At 48.9% G+C, this 13,151-nt stretch overlaps 2 protein-coding genes across 2 annotated transcripts; both read right to left on the bottom strand.

The window, feature by feature from the left end:
• Positions 1–1,800: 1,800 nt before the first annotated feature.
• Positions 1,801–3,198, bottom strand: ADRA2A (adrenoceptor alpha 2A). Its single transcript, XM_065894305.1, has one exon. It carries the CDS (start codon positions 3,196–3,198, stop codon positions 1,801–1,803), a length of 1,398 nt encoding a protein of 465 aa, XP_065750377.1.
• A 727-nt stretch (positions 3,199–3,925) lies between these two features.
• Positions 3,926–5,238, bottom strand: LOC136135979 (uncharacterized). The gene is made up of 3 exons (XM_065893885.1): positions 5,169–5,238; positions 4,365–4,874; positions 3,926–4,182 (listed from the first exon to the last, which is right to left on the bottom strand). Exons 1-3 carry the CDS (start codon positions 5,236–5,238, stop codon positions 3,926–3,928), a joined length of 837 nt encoding a protein of 278 aa, XP_065749957.1.
• Positions 5,239–13,151: the final 7,913 nt, after the last annotated feature.

Below are 13,151 nucleotides of genomic sequence, written 5' to 3' on the forward strand. Positions count from 1 at the left end.
GTAACTCCGGCGAGGCTGCAGGGTGAAGAGCACAGACCCTAGAACCTGACCATGCTGCATGCAGTGCACTCCCACCACTGTGATGAACCTTGAGCAAATCACGTGTCCTCTGAGACTCAGTTTCCTCACCTGTTAAATGGGGATCATAATAGTACCTACCTCATGGGGTTTGGGGGACGATTAAATGAAACGGAGCTTATAACAGACTTACCATCATGTCTAGCACAGAAGAAACACATGGTAAATGGCAGCTTTGTTATTGCTTGTACTTTTAAAGGTGTTTTATAATGCATAAGTATCTTTGAATTTCAAATATACATAAATTCAGACATTCCCAGAGTCTTAATGATTTTGAAAACTCAGATAACAGACAGACCATTTAATTCATATTTATTTCACATTTGATCTGTAAACTTTTTATTTAAAAAAAAATTCCACTGTCATTAACAACATGTGCTGACATTAGTTTTCCTTTAGTGAAATAAGAGCACAGGCCTTAAAGAGTCTCTGTCTAAAACATGGGGAAACTTGGAATGTAAACAAGGTCTCCACCCTCCTCCCTTGACTTTGGGAGTTCATTAATGACTTGATCTCAACCAGAAAAAACAGGGAGGAAAAAATGGACAACACTTTGATACCTAGGAGCTCTTGGGGCAGGAACTGTACAGTTTGGCAGGCCCATTTGTCTCTTCAAACTGTTTACCTTGGGCAAATTGTATCAGGTTTGCTTCTTCCACATAATTTCCACTTCTCTGTGTCTAAAAACAGCAGGTAAAAGATTCCCCACAGTCAGCACTTTGGGGGAGGGAGGGGTGCACATACATACAAGATGGAAACATACATATTTTTCAAGCAGTGGCCCCCGAGGAAAGGAGGGAGGGGACACTGGAAAGAGGAGGTTTTAAAGTGAGGTACTGGGGCGAAGAAGGATGCATCAGAGGATAATGGCTTTATACACAGGGCTGCTGCAAGGCAGAAAGGTTCATTTACTTCTGTCTTGGTCCATCATTGTAATATTTACATAGGAAAAGGCAATTATGCTGTTAGGCACAGGGGAAAAAATGGACAGAAATCTTTTCCCCCTCAGGAAATCTCAAAGCAGGTCCAGTCCCAAGGGACAGTCACCAGTTGCTGGTGAAAATGACACAGAGGGAGGTAATGACAACAGAAAAGGGCTCACATTGCAAAGAGGCTTGCCCTGAGCTAGCCACAATGTGTCTGCCTGGAGAGCATCTCCAACAGCCAGGATGCCAACATCAAAAGCCAAGCGACATAGCGGACAACGTGTACTATCAAAAATAGTGTATATTTACAAGGGGGGGATGGGAGGGCGGGCAGGGCTGCCCTGAGCTTTTGTTTAAAAATAGAGTCGGGGGAGGAGGAAAGCCAGGGCTGGGTACCCCCATCTATTAACCCTTCGAGAGCCATCCCCTCTGAGCTCTCGTGCTTGCTCTGAACCACAGTGAGAGCTGGATCCGGGGGAGGTGAAAATACTTTTAGGAAACAATACTGATTTGGGGGCCCGCCCAAGAACCCAGGAAGATGGCTCCGAGTGAGGAGCGGCCCTAAGAACAATTGGGGGGGCGGCGTGTGCCCTCACGGTCCCCCCCCACCCCCCAGCCAGTACTTTTCTCTGGTAGGAGTGCAGATGCCGGCAGGGCGCCGCAGAGCAACCCTCAGGCCAAGAAACTCGGAATAGGCAGGACCCAGATTTCGGAGTGCCGGGACTGCGTAGACGCGGCCCTGGATCCCAGCGGCCGCTGTCGGCGCGAGTCTGTTCGCGGGGCGCGGACTCCGCGCTCACACGATCCGCTTCCTGTCCCCCCGGCAAAGGATCTTCTTGAAGGCGCGGCGGAAGTCGTGATTGAAGATGGTGTAGATGACCGGGTTCAGCGAGCTGTTGCAGTAGCCGAACCAGAAAAAGAACTTGAAGAGCGTGCGCGGCACCGAGCAGCCGACGGCCGTGAGCGTGTAGGTGAAGAAGAAGGGGAACCAGCACGCCACGAACACTCCGATGACCACCGCCAGCACGAAGGTGAAGCGCTTCTCGCGGTTTTGCCGCCCGCGCCAGCGCGACGCCTTGGCGCCTCCGCCGCGCTCCTCCCCGTGCCCGGCCGCGGGTGCCCCCGGCCCCGTCGCCCCTGGCCCGCGCCGCGGCAGGCTGTCCCCGGGCTTCACCTGGCTCGCCCGGGCCTTACCCTTGGCCCGGGGGCCGCGCTCGGACCTGCGGGTCCCCGGGGGCCGCTCGGCGTGCTCGGACGAGGAGCTCTCCTCGAGGTCCAGCGCGTCGGCGTCCCGCGGCCCTGCCGGCGTGGGCTCCCCCGGGGCACCGTTGAGCTGGGCCGGCAGCGACTCCGCCTCGGCGCCCACAGGGCCCACGCCGCGCTCCGGGCCCAAGCCGTTGGGTCTGCGCTTGGCGCCCCCCGGCAGCGTGGCGGCGGCATCAGGACCCCTGCGACTGGGCGGCACGCGGGTGCGGCGCTTGGCGATCTGGTAAATGCGCACGTAGACCAGGATCATGATGAGGCAGGGCGCGAAGAAGGAGCCGATGCACGACGAGATGACGTACCACTTCTGGTCGTTGATCTCGCAGCGCGGTTCGGCCGGCTGCTGGCCACCACTGCCTCCTTTCTTCTCGATGGAGATGAGCGGCGGGAAGGAGATGACGGCCGAGATGACCCACACGGTGACGATGATGGCCTTGATGCGGCGTGGCGTGCGCTTCAGGTTGTACTCTATGGCCTGGGTGATGGACCAGTAACGATCCAGGCTGATGGCGCACAGGTGCACGATGGACGACGTGCAGAAGAGCACGTCGAGCGCCAGGTAGGTCTCACACCATGCCTTGCCGAAGTACCAGTAGCCCATGACCTCGTTGGCCAGCGAGAAAGGGATGACAAGCGTGGCCACCAGGATGTCGGCCGAGGCCAGAGACACCAGGAAGAGGTTCTGGGGCGCCTTGAGCGCGCGGCTGGTGAACACGGCAATGATGACAAGCACGTTACCGAACACCGTGAACAGCATGAGCAGGCCGGCCAGGCACACCAGCGTCAGCGTCACCTGCAGGGAGTAGGGGGTGGCCCGGGCGCCACCCCCCGGGGCCTCGGTCCCGTTCCAGCTAGCGTTGCTCGCGTCAGGCTGCAGGGAGCCCATGGGCGCGAAGCTGCCTTCGGCCAGCGCCTGCTCCTGGCGGAACATGAACGCGGGTGCCCGCTCGCCTGGGCCTGCTGCCAGCTGCCTTCCGGCCGGCGCCCGTTGAGCCTCCTCTTCCTCCTGCGCCCCGCTCGCCCCGCCGCGGCTCACATGGAGAAGCGGCCTCTGGGAGGCCGAGCCCGAGCTGGGGGACCGCTAATGGCCCATGGGCCCGGCTCCCGGGAAGCGCGCCCGGCCCGCGCTTCGAGCGCTCGGGGTCGGCGCCTTCTCGCTCCCAGCTCCTAAGCACAGCCAAGTTTTATTTCTAAGCGGCGGGAGAGAGTAGTAGGTCGAGCCGATGAGGAAAGAGAGATTTATTCTTCAAGAAGAGAGAACAAAAATCATCGGTGGCCTGATGACTTGGAAGGATAACAGGAAATTAAATATATCTCTATCTATATCTTTGACTCTGGAGCCTGAGCGAAAGCAAGAGGTCTTACCGTGTGCGGGGCCCGCCCCCAACCCGAGAGGCAGCCGAGGGGTGCTGATGCTGGCTTGGGGTCCTATGTCTGTCTCCTTACATCCCCGAAGCGATTATCGACTCTCTCGCTTCCCCCAGACGCTGCGGGGTCGGCGAGGCCCGGGCTGGGGCCAGGGCGCAGACTCTGCCGCCTCTCGGAGCGCCGCGGGACTTCCAAAGTTGCGTGCCCTGCAGGGGCTGGGGCGCAGCGCGCGGAGGTCGGAGGCGGCGGCGGGGTGAGGGGTGTGCGGGCCGCATGAAGGCGCCCCCGTCCTAAGGCGGGCCCAGGCGGGTGGGCGATCGGCCCTCCAGGAGCCGCGGCCGAGGCAGGGGGTCTCCTGGGCGTCGGCCCGGCGAGCTTCGGGCGCTGAGCGCGACGGGACAGCTGGGGTCCGAGGGCAGCGTGAGTTGGGGCAGGAGCGCAGGGCTTGGGGGAGAAGGTGCTGGGGGTGGCCGGGCAGCGGCGCGCCGGCTGCTGGGCGTCTGCACCGAAGCTGGGGCCGGTGCTTCTCCGTGGCGCTCACGGTGGACTGGTTTTATAGCCCCAGGATCAAGCCGGCGTTGCCGAGCAGCCGGCGTCACCCCCACGTGGGAAGCCGACCCTCCCCCGCCCCTTGCGCCTCCCCTCCGCGGGTCTGGAGTCCGCGCCGGGCGCCGGACCCACTGGAGCCCTGGCCCCCTGGCAAAACTGGCCCTTTGGGGAGGCGGGTACCTTGAGCAAGGGATTTAAAGAGCGTGCCCGGGCAGTGAGGAGCGGTCCCTGCTGGGAATTGGCCAAGCATCTCTGGGACCGCCGAGCAGAACGCGTCGGGCACCCGGGAGTGCCCACATCGAGCTGAGTGGGACTCGGGCGGAAAGGGTAGGGGACCCCCGGCCGAATCGGGAGACGCAACCACCGGTACGGGTCGCATCCGGAGCAGCCCCGCAAGTGCTCCTGGCGGCGGGGCAGTGGGGCTGGTGAGAGAGGAAGGTGCACGTCCGAATCCAACCCCTGGGGCGAAATGGGAAGCATCCCCCGGGGAGCGGGCCCCGCCAGAGTTCAGAGCTCCGCTCTGGGGAGAAACGGCCACTTGTCCCAGCTGCAGAGCTGTCTGAGAGACACTAGCAGGCAGGATCTGAACCGCGCCCCCTAGACCGCGGTGAGGAGGGGTCGTGGAGCGGAGGCCACGCGCGGCGGCAGAGCGAGGGCGCACTGACACCTGCCGGCCGCTTGCCGTCACCGCTGCGAAGCTACAGGCCAGCGCCTGTAGCCTACTCCCGCCCCTGCAGTCCTTTGCCTACAGAGCCTTCTCCCATCTCAGGACAAATTTGTGTCCAAGCTCAGGAAAAGAGAACCCAGATTTCTAATTGCACTTTGTCATGTTGGAGAAATCTTCCTAAGGATACACTCTTGTGTGTGTACCCTCTCCACCAGCGAGAGTGAGGATTGGTCTGATAAAGTCACATCAGGAAGGGCTCGGCAGGCAACAGAGCCCAGGACTGGCATTCCACCCTGGACCGGCACAGGGCAGCCCACCCTTCCCGCAGATCCGAGAGGCCTGGATTCTGCCTGGCTGGTTGCTCTGCTCTGGCCTTCTCTGAACCATTGTGTCTTTGTTGAGGCCAGAAAGCTAGACTCCACCCACCCCCCCACACCTCCATTTCAGATGCACACACGCTGCGTCTTTCAGTAAGGGGAGGATGCCGGCCAAGAGAAGAGAGAATATTTTCTATGTCCTCTCTGATAGGAATAGCACGGAGTGGGGGTGAGTGCAGTTTTCCTCTGCCTGCTAGATGTCCTGAGATAGATTTTAACGTTTGCTAGAGTACCAGCTTGCATTGTGCTATCTGCACTTTTCAAATAAACAGCAGGCAGTTTAAGGGTGAGGCCCAGGAGGATAGGAACTGTCAGCAGGAGAGAGATTAGACCTAAAGAAAAATTGTCTTATTTAAGGACCTACTAAACCAAAATACCTTATGTAGTCAACTAAGCTGGAAGTTCCAAGTATTGAGCAGATTGCCTCTCTGCCTGGCAGGGTTCAGGATCAGGGGCCGAGGACTAGATTAAGGACCTTGAGCATCACCCTCAACAGCAGCTGATGTCTACAGCCCCCACCAGTGATACAGGCCAGTGATACAGTGATTGATGCTGTTGCTCTTGAGGTAGGTAGTCCTGAAGTCTGTACTTTTCAGAGTACTTCACAGGTGTCTCATGTGACTTGAGTACGTTTATCTCCCGATTTTTGCTCCAGTGGGATGACCTCCTTTCCAGTCTTAATTCTGAAGAGCCTTTCTAATCCCCTTTTCTGGAGCATCTGAAGAAAGTTAAGGCAGAATTTCCTCCCTCTGTTGAGTCCATTCTTTTCCATCTTCTAACCAATTCTCAGCTCTGTATATTCTGTCAGGGGGCAGAGACATTGCACTAGGCTCAGCTGGAAATGTGGTTACACTCACCTTTGCACAGAAACTAGGAGCCCCAAACCTCAAGTATGAATGCTAAGAGGGCCCAAAACCAAAGCCCATGGCAATGTGGACTTCACTGTGTTGTTCCCAGACCTTAGGGACTGAGTTTTGAGAGGCCATCAACTCCCATCTCCACACCAGCTGCTGACACACATCTCTCCTTCCTATCTCATTTCAGAAGCAAAAAGGGAAATGAAAATACAGGCCACAGTGCTTTCCTTTCTTGGAATCTCTGCTGCTAGCCTGTGTATGATACCTCTTGTCACATTTTCTAAATGCTTCCCAAACAGCCAGTCATTTTCTTAATTCCTGGGTTTGGAAACTTTTCTCCTAAAATGGAAACAGGCTTTTCAAAGAGCTAGGGTCTCGGAGGCCAATACACCACAATTATTAATAATAACAATAGCTGCCTTTTGTTAAGTTCCTAGGACGCAACACGTCCAGGGCTATATACAGAGCCCTCTTACATGCAGAGTTCTTCCTCTGGATACACATATCTTATCACCAAAGGCACTGCCTCCTTAGTTTGACACTCATGGTCAGCATCTCTGAGCTTTAAAAAGCTGTGTGGATGCCATTTATTTATTTATTTATTTATTGCTAGAAGATTTAGTGTTGTGCTTGCTCAGTGAGACAGCATTGAGCAGAGAGATAGCCACAAAGACGATAATTCTTAACCAGGCCTGTATATCAGCATCGCCTGGGAAGGTGAAATACACTTGCTGGTGCTCCACCAGGGTAATTATGATTCATCAGGTCTGCGATGGGATGCAGAGTGTGTATTTTAACGAAGCTCTGTGGGAGATGCTAATATGCGTGCTCAGTTAAGACTCACTGCTCTAAGTAATAAATCTCAGTGGGGGCAGGAGTGATGAGCAATTGCCTTGGTGGGGGCAAGAAGGGGGTGTCCAAATGACCTGGGAACTTTTATCAAGCCAGCCTGAGCTACCAAGAATGGGCTCCAAATTGAGAATAACTGTCCTGATTCTTCTGGGACAGCCAGGAGGGTGTCACAACCCTCCAGGCACATGAGGCATAACAAACAGTTGAGAGCCACTGTAAATATGGAGGTTGGCATTCCTGGCCTGAGGAGAAGTCACTCCTGGGCACACAAAGGGGGGTTCACTATTATTTCTACTAGTAGATACTACAGAGGATCTGAATAGACATTTTCCCAAAGAAGACATACGAACGGCTAACAGGCACATGAAAAGATGCTCAACATCGCTAATCAGCAGAGAAATGCAAATAATCAAAACCACAATGAGATATCACCTCACACCTGTCAGAATGGCTATCATCAAAAAAGATCACAAATAACAAGTGTTGGTGAGGATGCAGAGAAAAGGAAACCCTTGTGCACTGTTGGTGGGAATGTAAATTGGTGCAGCCATGGTGGAAAACAGTATGGAGATTCCTCAAAACTTAAAAACAGACTAACATATGATCCAGCAATTCCACTCCTGAGTATATAACTAAAGAAAATGAAAACATTAATTAGAAAAGATATATGCAAAAAATATATATGTTCATGACAAGAGACCCCAACTAGCCAATCTTGAGAAAGAAAAACAGAGCTGTAAGAATCAGGCACCCTGTCTTCAGACTATACTACAAAGCTACAGTAATCAAAACAGTATGGTACTGGCACAAAAACAGACATATAGATCAATGGAATAGGATAGAAAGCCCAGAAATAAACCTACATACCTGTGGTCAATTAATCTATGACAAAGGAGGCAAGAATATACAATGGAGAAAAGACAGTCTCTTAAATAAGTGGTGCTAAGAAAACTGGACAGCCATATGTAAAAGAATGAAATTAGAACATTCTCTAACACCATACACAAAAATAAATTCCAAATGGATCAAAGACTTAGATCTATATGAGGCCAGGCACTATAAAACTCTTAGAAGAAAACATAGGCAGAACACACTTTGACATAAATTGCAGCAATACCTTTTTTGATCCACCTCCTACAGTAATGAAAATAAAGACAAAAGTAAACAAATGGAACCTAATTAAACTCACAAGCTTTTGCACAGCAAAGGAAACCATAAACAAAACGAGAAGACAACCCTCAGAATGGGAGAAAATATTTGCAAATGAAGTGACCAACAAGGAATTAATCTCCAAAATATACAAACAGCTCATGAAGCTCTATGTCAAAAAAACAAACAACCCAATCAAAAATGAGCAGAAGATCTAAATAGACATTTCTCCAAAGAAGACATACTGATGGCCAAAAGGCACAAGAAAAATGCTCAACATCACTAATTATCAGAGAAATGCAAATCAAAACTGCAGCGAGGTATCACCTCACACCAGTCAGAATGACCATCATGAAAAAGTCTATGGACTTCCCCAGTGGTCCAGTAGTTAAGACTCTGCGCTTCCACTGCAGAGGGCTCGGGTTTGATCCCTGGTTGGGGAATTAAGATCCCACATGCTGTGTGGTATGGCCAAAAAAGGAAAAAGGAAAGAGAAAACGTCTACAATCAACAAATGCTGGAGAGGGTGTGGAGAAAAGGGAACACTCCTACACTGTTGGTGGGAATGTAAATTGGTACAATTACATTACCACTATGGAGAACAATATGAAGGTTCCTTTAAAAACTAAAAATAGGACTACCATATGATCCAGCAATCCCACTCCTGGGCACATATCCAGAGAAAACCATAAATGGAAAAGATACATGCACCCCAATGTTCATTGCAGCACTATTTACAATAGCCAAGACATGGAAGCAACCTAAATGTCCATTGACAGAGGAATGGGTAAAGAAGATGTGATACATATATACAATGGAATGTTACTCAGCCATAAAAAAACAAACAAAATAATGCCATTTGCAGCGACATGGATAGACCTAGAGATTATCATACTAAGTGAAGTAAGTCAGACAGAGGAAGACAAATATATGATATCACTCATATGTGGAATCTAATTTTTTAAAAAATTATATAAATGAACTTATTTACAAAACAGAAACAAAGATTTCAAAAACAAACTTATGGTTACCAAAGGGGAAACATGGTGGGGGAGGGATAAATTAGGAGCTTGGGATTAACATACACACACTACTATATATAAAATAGATAACCAACAAGGACCTACTGTATAGCACAGAGAACTCTACTCAATATTCTGTAATAACCTGTATGGGAAAAGAATCTGAAAAAGGAATGAATATATGTATATTTATAACTGAATCACTATGCTGTACACCTGAAATTAATACCACATTGTAAATGAACTTATACTCCAATAAAATTTAAATATATATGTATGTATATATATATATGTTCACGGCAGCATTATTTACAATAATCAAGATATGGAAGCAACCTAAGTACCCATCAATAGATGAATGGATAAAGAAGATGTGTTATATATATATACAATGGAATATTACTCAGCCATAAAAAACAACGAAAGCTTGCCATTTGTGACAACATGGATGGACCCTGAGGGTATTGTGCTAAGTGAAATAAGTCAGAGAAAAACAAATACTGCATGATTTCGCTTATATGTGGAATCTAAAAAACAAATGTATAAACAAAACAAAATAGAAACAGTTATAGATACAGAGAACAAATAGGTGTTTGTCAGAGGGGAGGGGGTGGGGGAGAAGAAAAATAGCTGAAGGAGATTAAGAGGCACACACTTTCAGCTCTAAAATAAATGAGTCACCTGTATGAAATGTACAGTGTGGGGAATTTAGTCAATAATAATGTACTATCGGGGCTTCCCTGGTGGCACAGTGGTTGAGAGTCTGCCTGCCAATGCATGGGACACAGGTTCATGCCCCGGTCTGGGAAGATCCCATATGCCGCGGAGCGGCTGGGCCCGTGAGCCATGGCTGCTGGGCCTGCGCGTCTTGAGCCTGTGCTCCGCAATGGGAGAGGCCACAACAGTGAGAGGCCCGCGTACAGCAAAAAACAAAAACAAACAAAAAACACACGGTCATCCGTCTGAACGTGATGAGCAGGTGGGGAACACAATGTTCCCACTGCCGCCCATGCCCCACACACAGCTGGAACTGAATGCTGCAGTAAACTACAAACATCTGTCAAGTCACTGCATTGCTGACACAGGGGCAGGGGCAGGGAGGGGGTGGCAGTCACCAGAAAAATATCTATTGCTTCCTCTGAGCTATAATTTAATTCCTCCACTTTCTTGCTACCAGTGCTGGAGCTCTTTGCAAGCACATTGTTCCTGAAGGTGAATGTAAGCTAAAAGAAAAGCATCACCTCCAAGAGTGTTGTTGGAAGGAGCCGCCTTACTTACCACCTTCCGTGTTTCTCGTCACTGACTGGCAGGTCCATCCTGCTTTTCCCATGAAAACAAGTGTGAAGTCCTACCGCCACCTTCATCTTTTTTCCAAGGTGCTAGCCCATCCTGCCCCCACCTGGAAGATGAAGCCAAGTGTTTTCTGCCCCTGCAAGGGCCTCCGGCCAAGACCCAAAAGACAGCAGTCTGTGCCAGGATCAACTCTATCTTAAGGATGCCAAGAAAGGTTGGGCTCCCATCTGGCTCTTTGCTGCTGCCAACCTTGCAGGACATATGTGTGTTTCCCCTAAAATGTGACTGCTGAGAGCTGTCCGCACACATGAAACTTACTATCACCTCCTGAGTTTTCCAGGTCAGTTCTCACAAATAAGGGCCCTTTCCCACCACATCCAGGTGAATTGCCTTGACTGCTTTGTCCAGAAGCATAAGAAAAAGCACACCTTGAATCAGTTATGGCGAGTGATGGCTATTTGTGGCACACAGGTGAGCTAGAGCCACTGGCCCTTGGGTGTAAAGGAGATATCTGTCACCAACATTAATAACTTTTAAACTAACATTCATTAACCAAATTAGGTAAGGTGAATCACCCTTCACATTCACGTAAAGAAACCATGGAGACCCCTTGCGTGAAACACACACACACACACACACACACACACACACACAGTATAAAAGGTAATCTGGTCATTCTGCTCCCTGGAAATGATTTTTTTTCCCATTCTCCCTAGTTAATGACACCAGCAAAGCACAAGCTTCTCCCTTCTAAAGGGAGGGGTGCCTGCCAGCTCCTGGGAAGCATTAGAGTGGAGTCATTAAGAATTTGAGCTTTGGAATAAGATAAACCTGGGCTCTGGTCCTGCTTCTGTCACTTAGTAACAGTATTAACTTACTTAACCTTCTGGACCTTGGTTTTCTCATATGGAAATGGGGAAAATAGTAGTAAGCACCTCATGCAGGCTCTTAAGTGAGTGTTAAATGAACAAATACATGGAAAATACATAACACAGTGTTCAGTATTTAATAAATGCTTGACATGCATTAAGTACATTTGTTTATTTGGCAAAACTCTCTTCTTTATTAATCTGATTCTTCCTCAGACAGATGCAAAGAGATCCTAAGACCTGCCCACTTAAAGTTTGATAGTTAATAAATTGCCATGAGAGGGACTTCCCTGGTGGTGCAGTGGTTAAGAATCCACCTGCCAATGCAGGGGACATGGGTTTGCTTCCTGGTCTGGGAAGATTCCCACATGCCACAGAGCAACTAAGCCCGTGTGCCACAACTACTAAGCCCATGTGCCACAACTACTGAAGCCTGTGCACCTACAGCCCGTGCTCCACAACAAAAGAAGCCACTGCAGTGAGAAGCCCGTGCTCCACAACAAAAGAAGCCACTGCAGTGAGAAGCCCGCACACTGCATTGAAGAGCAGCCCCTGCTCACCGCAATTAGAGAAAGCCTGCGTGCAGCAATGAAGATCCAATGCAGCCAAAAATAAATATTTTTAAGTTGGCATGAGAAATAAGAATTAAAAAACAAAATAAAACTGGGGAAACGTGACTTTCATGAGTTTTAACAGGTATTTATTCCTTTTTGTGTGTGCAAATGGCAAGGGAGGGGGTGGAAGTCCCTTGCCTCGAGACTACATAAAACTAAAAAGCTTCTTCTGCACAGCAAAGTAAAACCATCAACAAAATGAAAAGGCAACCTACAGAATGGGAGAATATATTTGCAAATCATGTATCTGATAAGGGGTTAATATCCAAAATATATAAAGAATCCACACAACTCAATCACAAAAATATAAATAAATAATCTAATTTTTTTTAATGGGCAGAGGCTATGAATAGACATTTTTTCCAAAGAAGACACACAGATGGCCAGCAGGTACAAGAAAAGGTGCTCAAAATCACTAATCATCAGGGAAATGCAAGTTAAAACCACAATGAGACACCACCTCACACCTGTTAGAATGGCTATTATCAAAAAGACAAGAAAGGGAACCCTTGTGCACTATTGATGGGAACATAAATTAGTGCAGCCACTATGGAAAACAGTATGGAGTTTCCTCAAAAAATGAAAAATAGAACTACCATATGGTTCAGCAATGCCACCTCTGGGTAAAACACTAACTCAGAAAGATACATGCACCCTCACGTTCATTGCAGCTTTACTTACAATAGTCAAGATATGGAAGCATTATTTACAATAGCCAAGGTATGGAAACAACCTGTGTCCATTAGTAGATCAATGGATAAAGAAAATGTGGTATATATCAATGGAATACTACTCAGCCATAAAAAAGAAAGAAATCCTGCCATTTGTGACAGCATGGATGGACCCTTAGAGCATTATGCTAAGTGAAATACGTCAGACAGAGAAAGACAAATACCATATGATCTGACTTGTACATGTGGAATCTAAAGAAAATTCAACCAAACAAAAAGAAAACCAAAAACCAAGTTCATAGATACAGAGAACAGATTGGTGATTGCCAGAGGTGAGGAATAAGGGGTGAGCAAAATGGGTGAAGGGCAAAGGGTACAAACTTCCAGTTATAAAATAAATAAGTCATGGGGATGTAGTGTACAGCATGATGACTATAGTTAATAATACTGTATTGCATATTTGAAAGTCACTAAGAGACTAAATCTTAAAAGTTCTCACAAGAAAAAATAATTTGTAACTATATATGGTGATGGATGTTAACTAGATGTATTGTAGTGATCATTTCACAGTATGTACAAATATTGAATCATTATGT

This window comes from Phocoena phocoena, chromosome 16 (assembly GCF_963924675.1).
Source record: "Phocoena phocoena chromosome 16, mPhoPho1.1, whole genome shotgun sequence".
NCBI lineage: Eukaryota > Metazoa > Chordata > Mammalia > Artiodactyla > Phocoenidae > Phocoena > Phocoena phocoena.

Coding starts and splice junctions, on each gene's coding strand:
- ADRA2A (XM_065894305.1), bottom strand. CDS start 3,198: ATGTTCCGCCAGGAGCAGGCGCTGGCCGAAGGCAGCTTCGCGCCCATG.
- LOC136135979 (XM_065893885.1), bottom strand. CDS start 5,238: ATGGTTCAGAGAAGGCCAGAGCAGAGCAACCAGCCAGGCAGAATCCAG. Junction 4,875..5,168: donor CTCTCGGATCTGCGGGAAGG/GTGGGCTGCCCT, acceptor GTAGCTTCGCAG/CGGTGACGGCAAGCGGCCGG. Junction 4,183..4,364: donor CTTTAAATCCCTTGCTCAAG/GTACCCGCCTCC, acceptor CTATAAAACCAG/TCCACCGTGAGCGCCACGGA.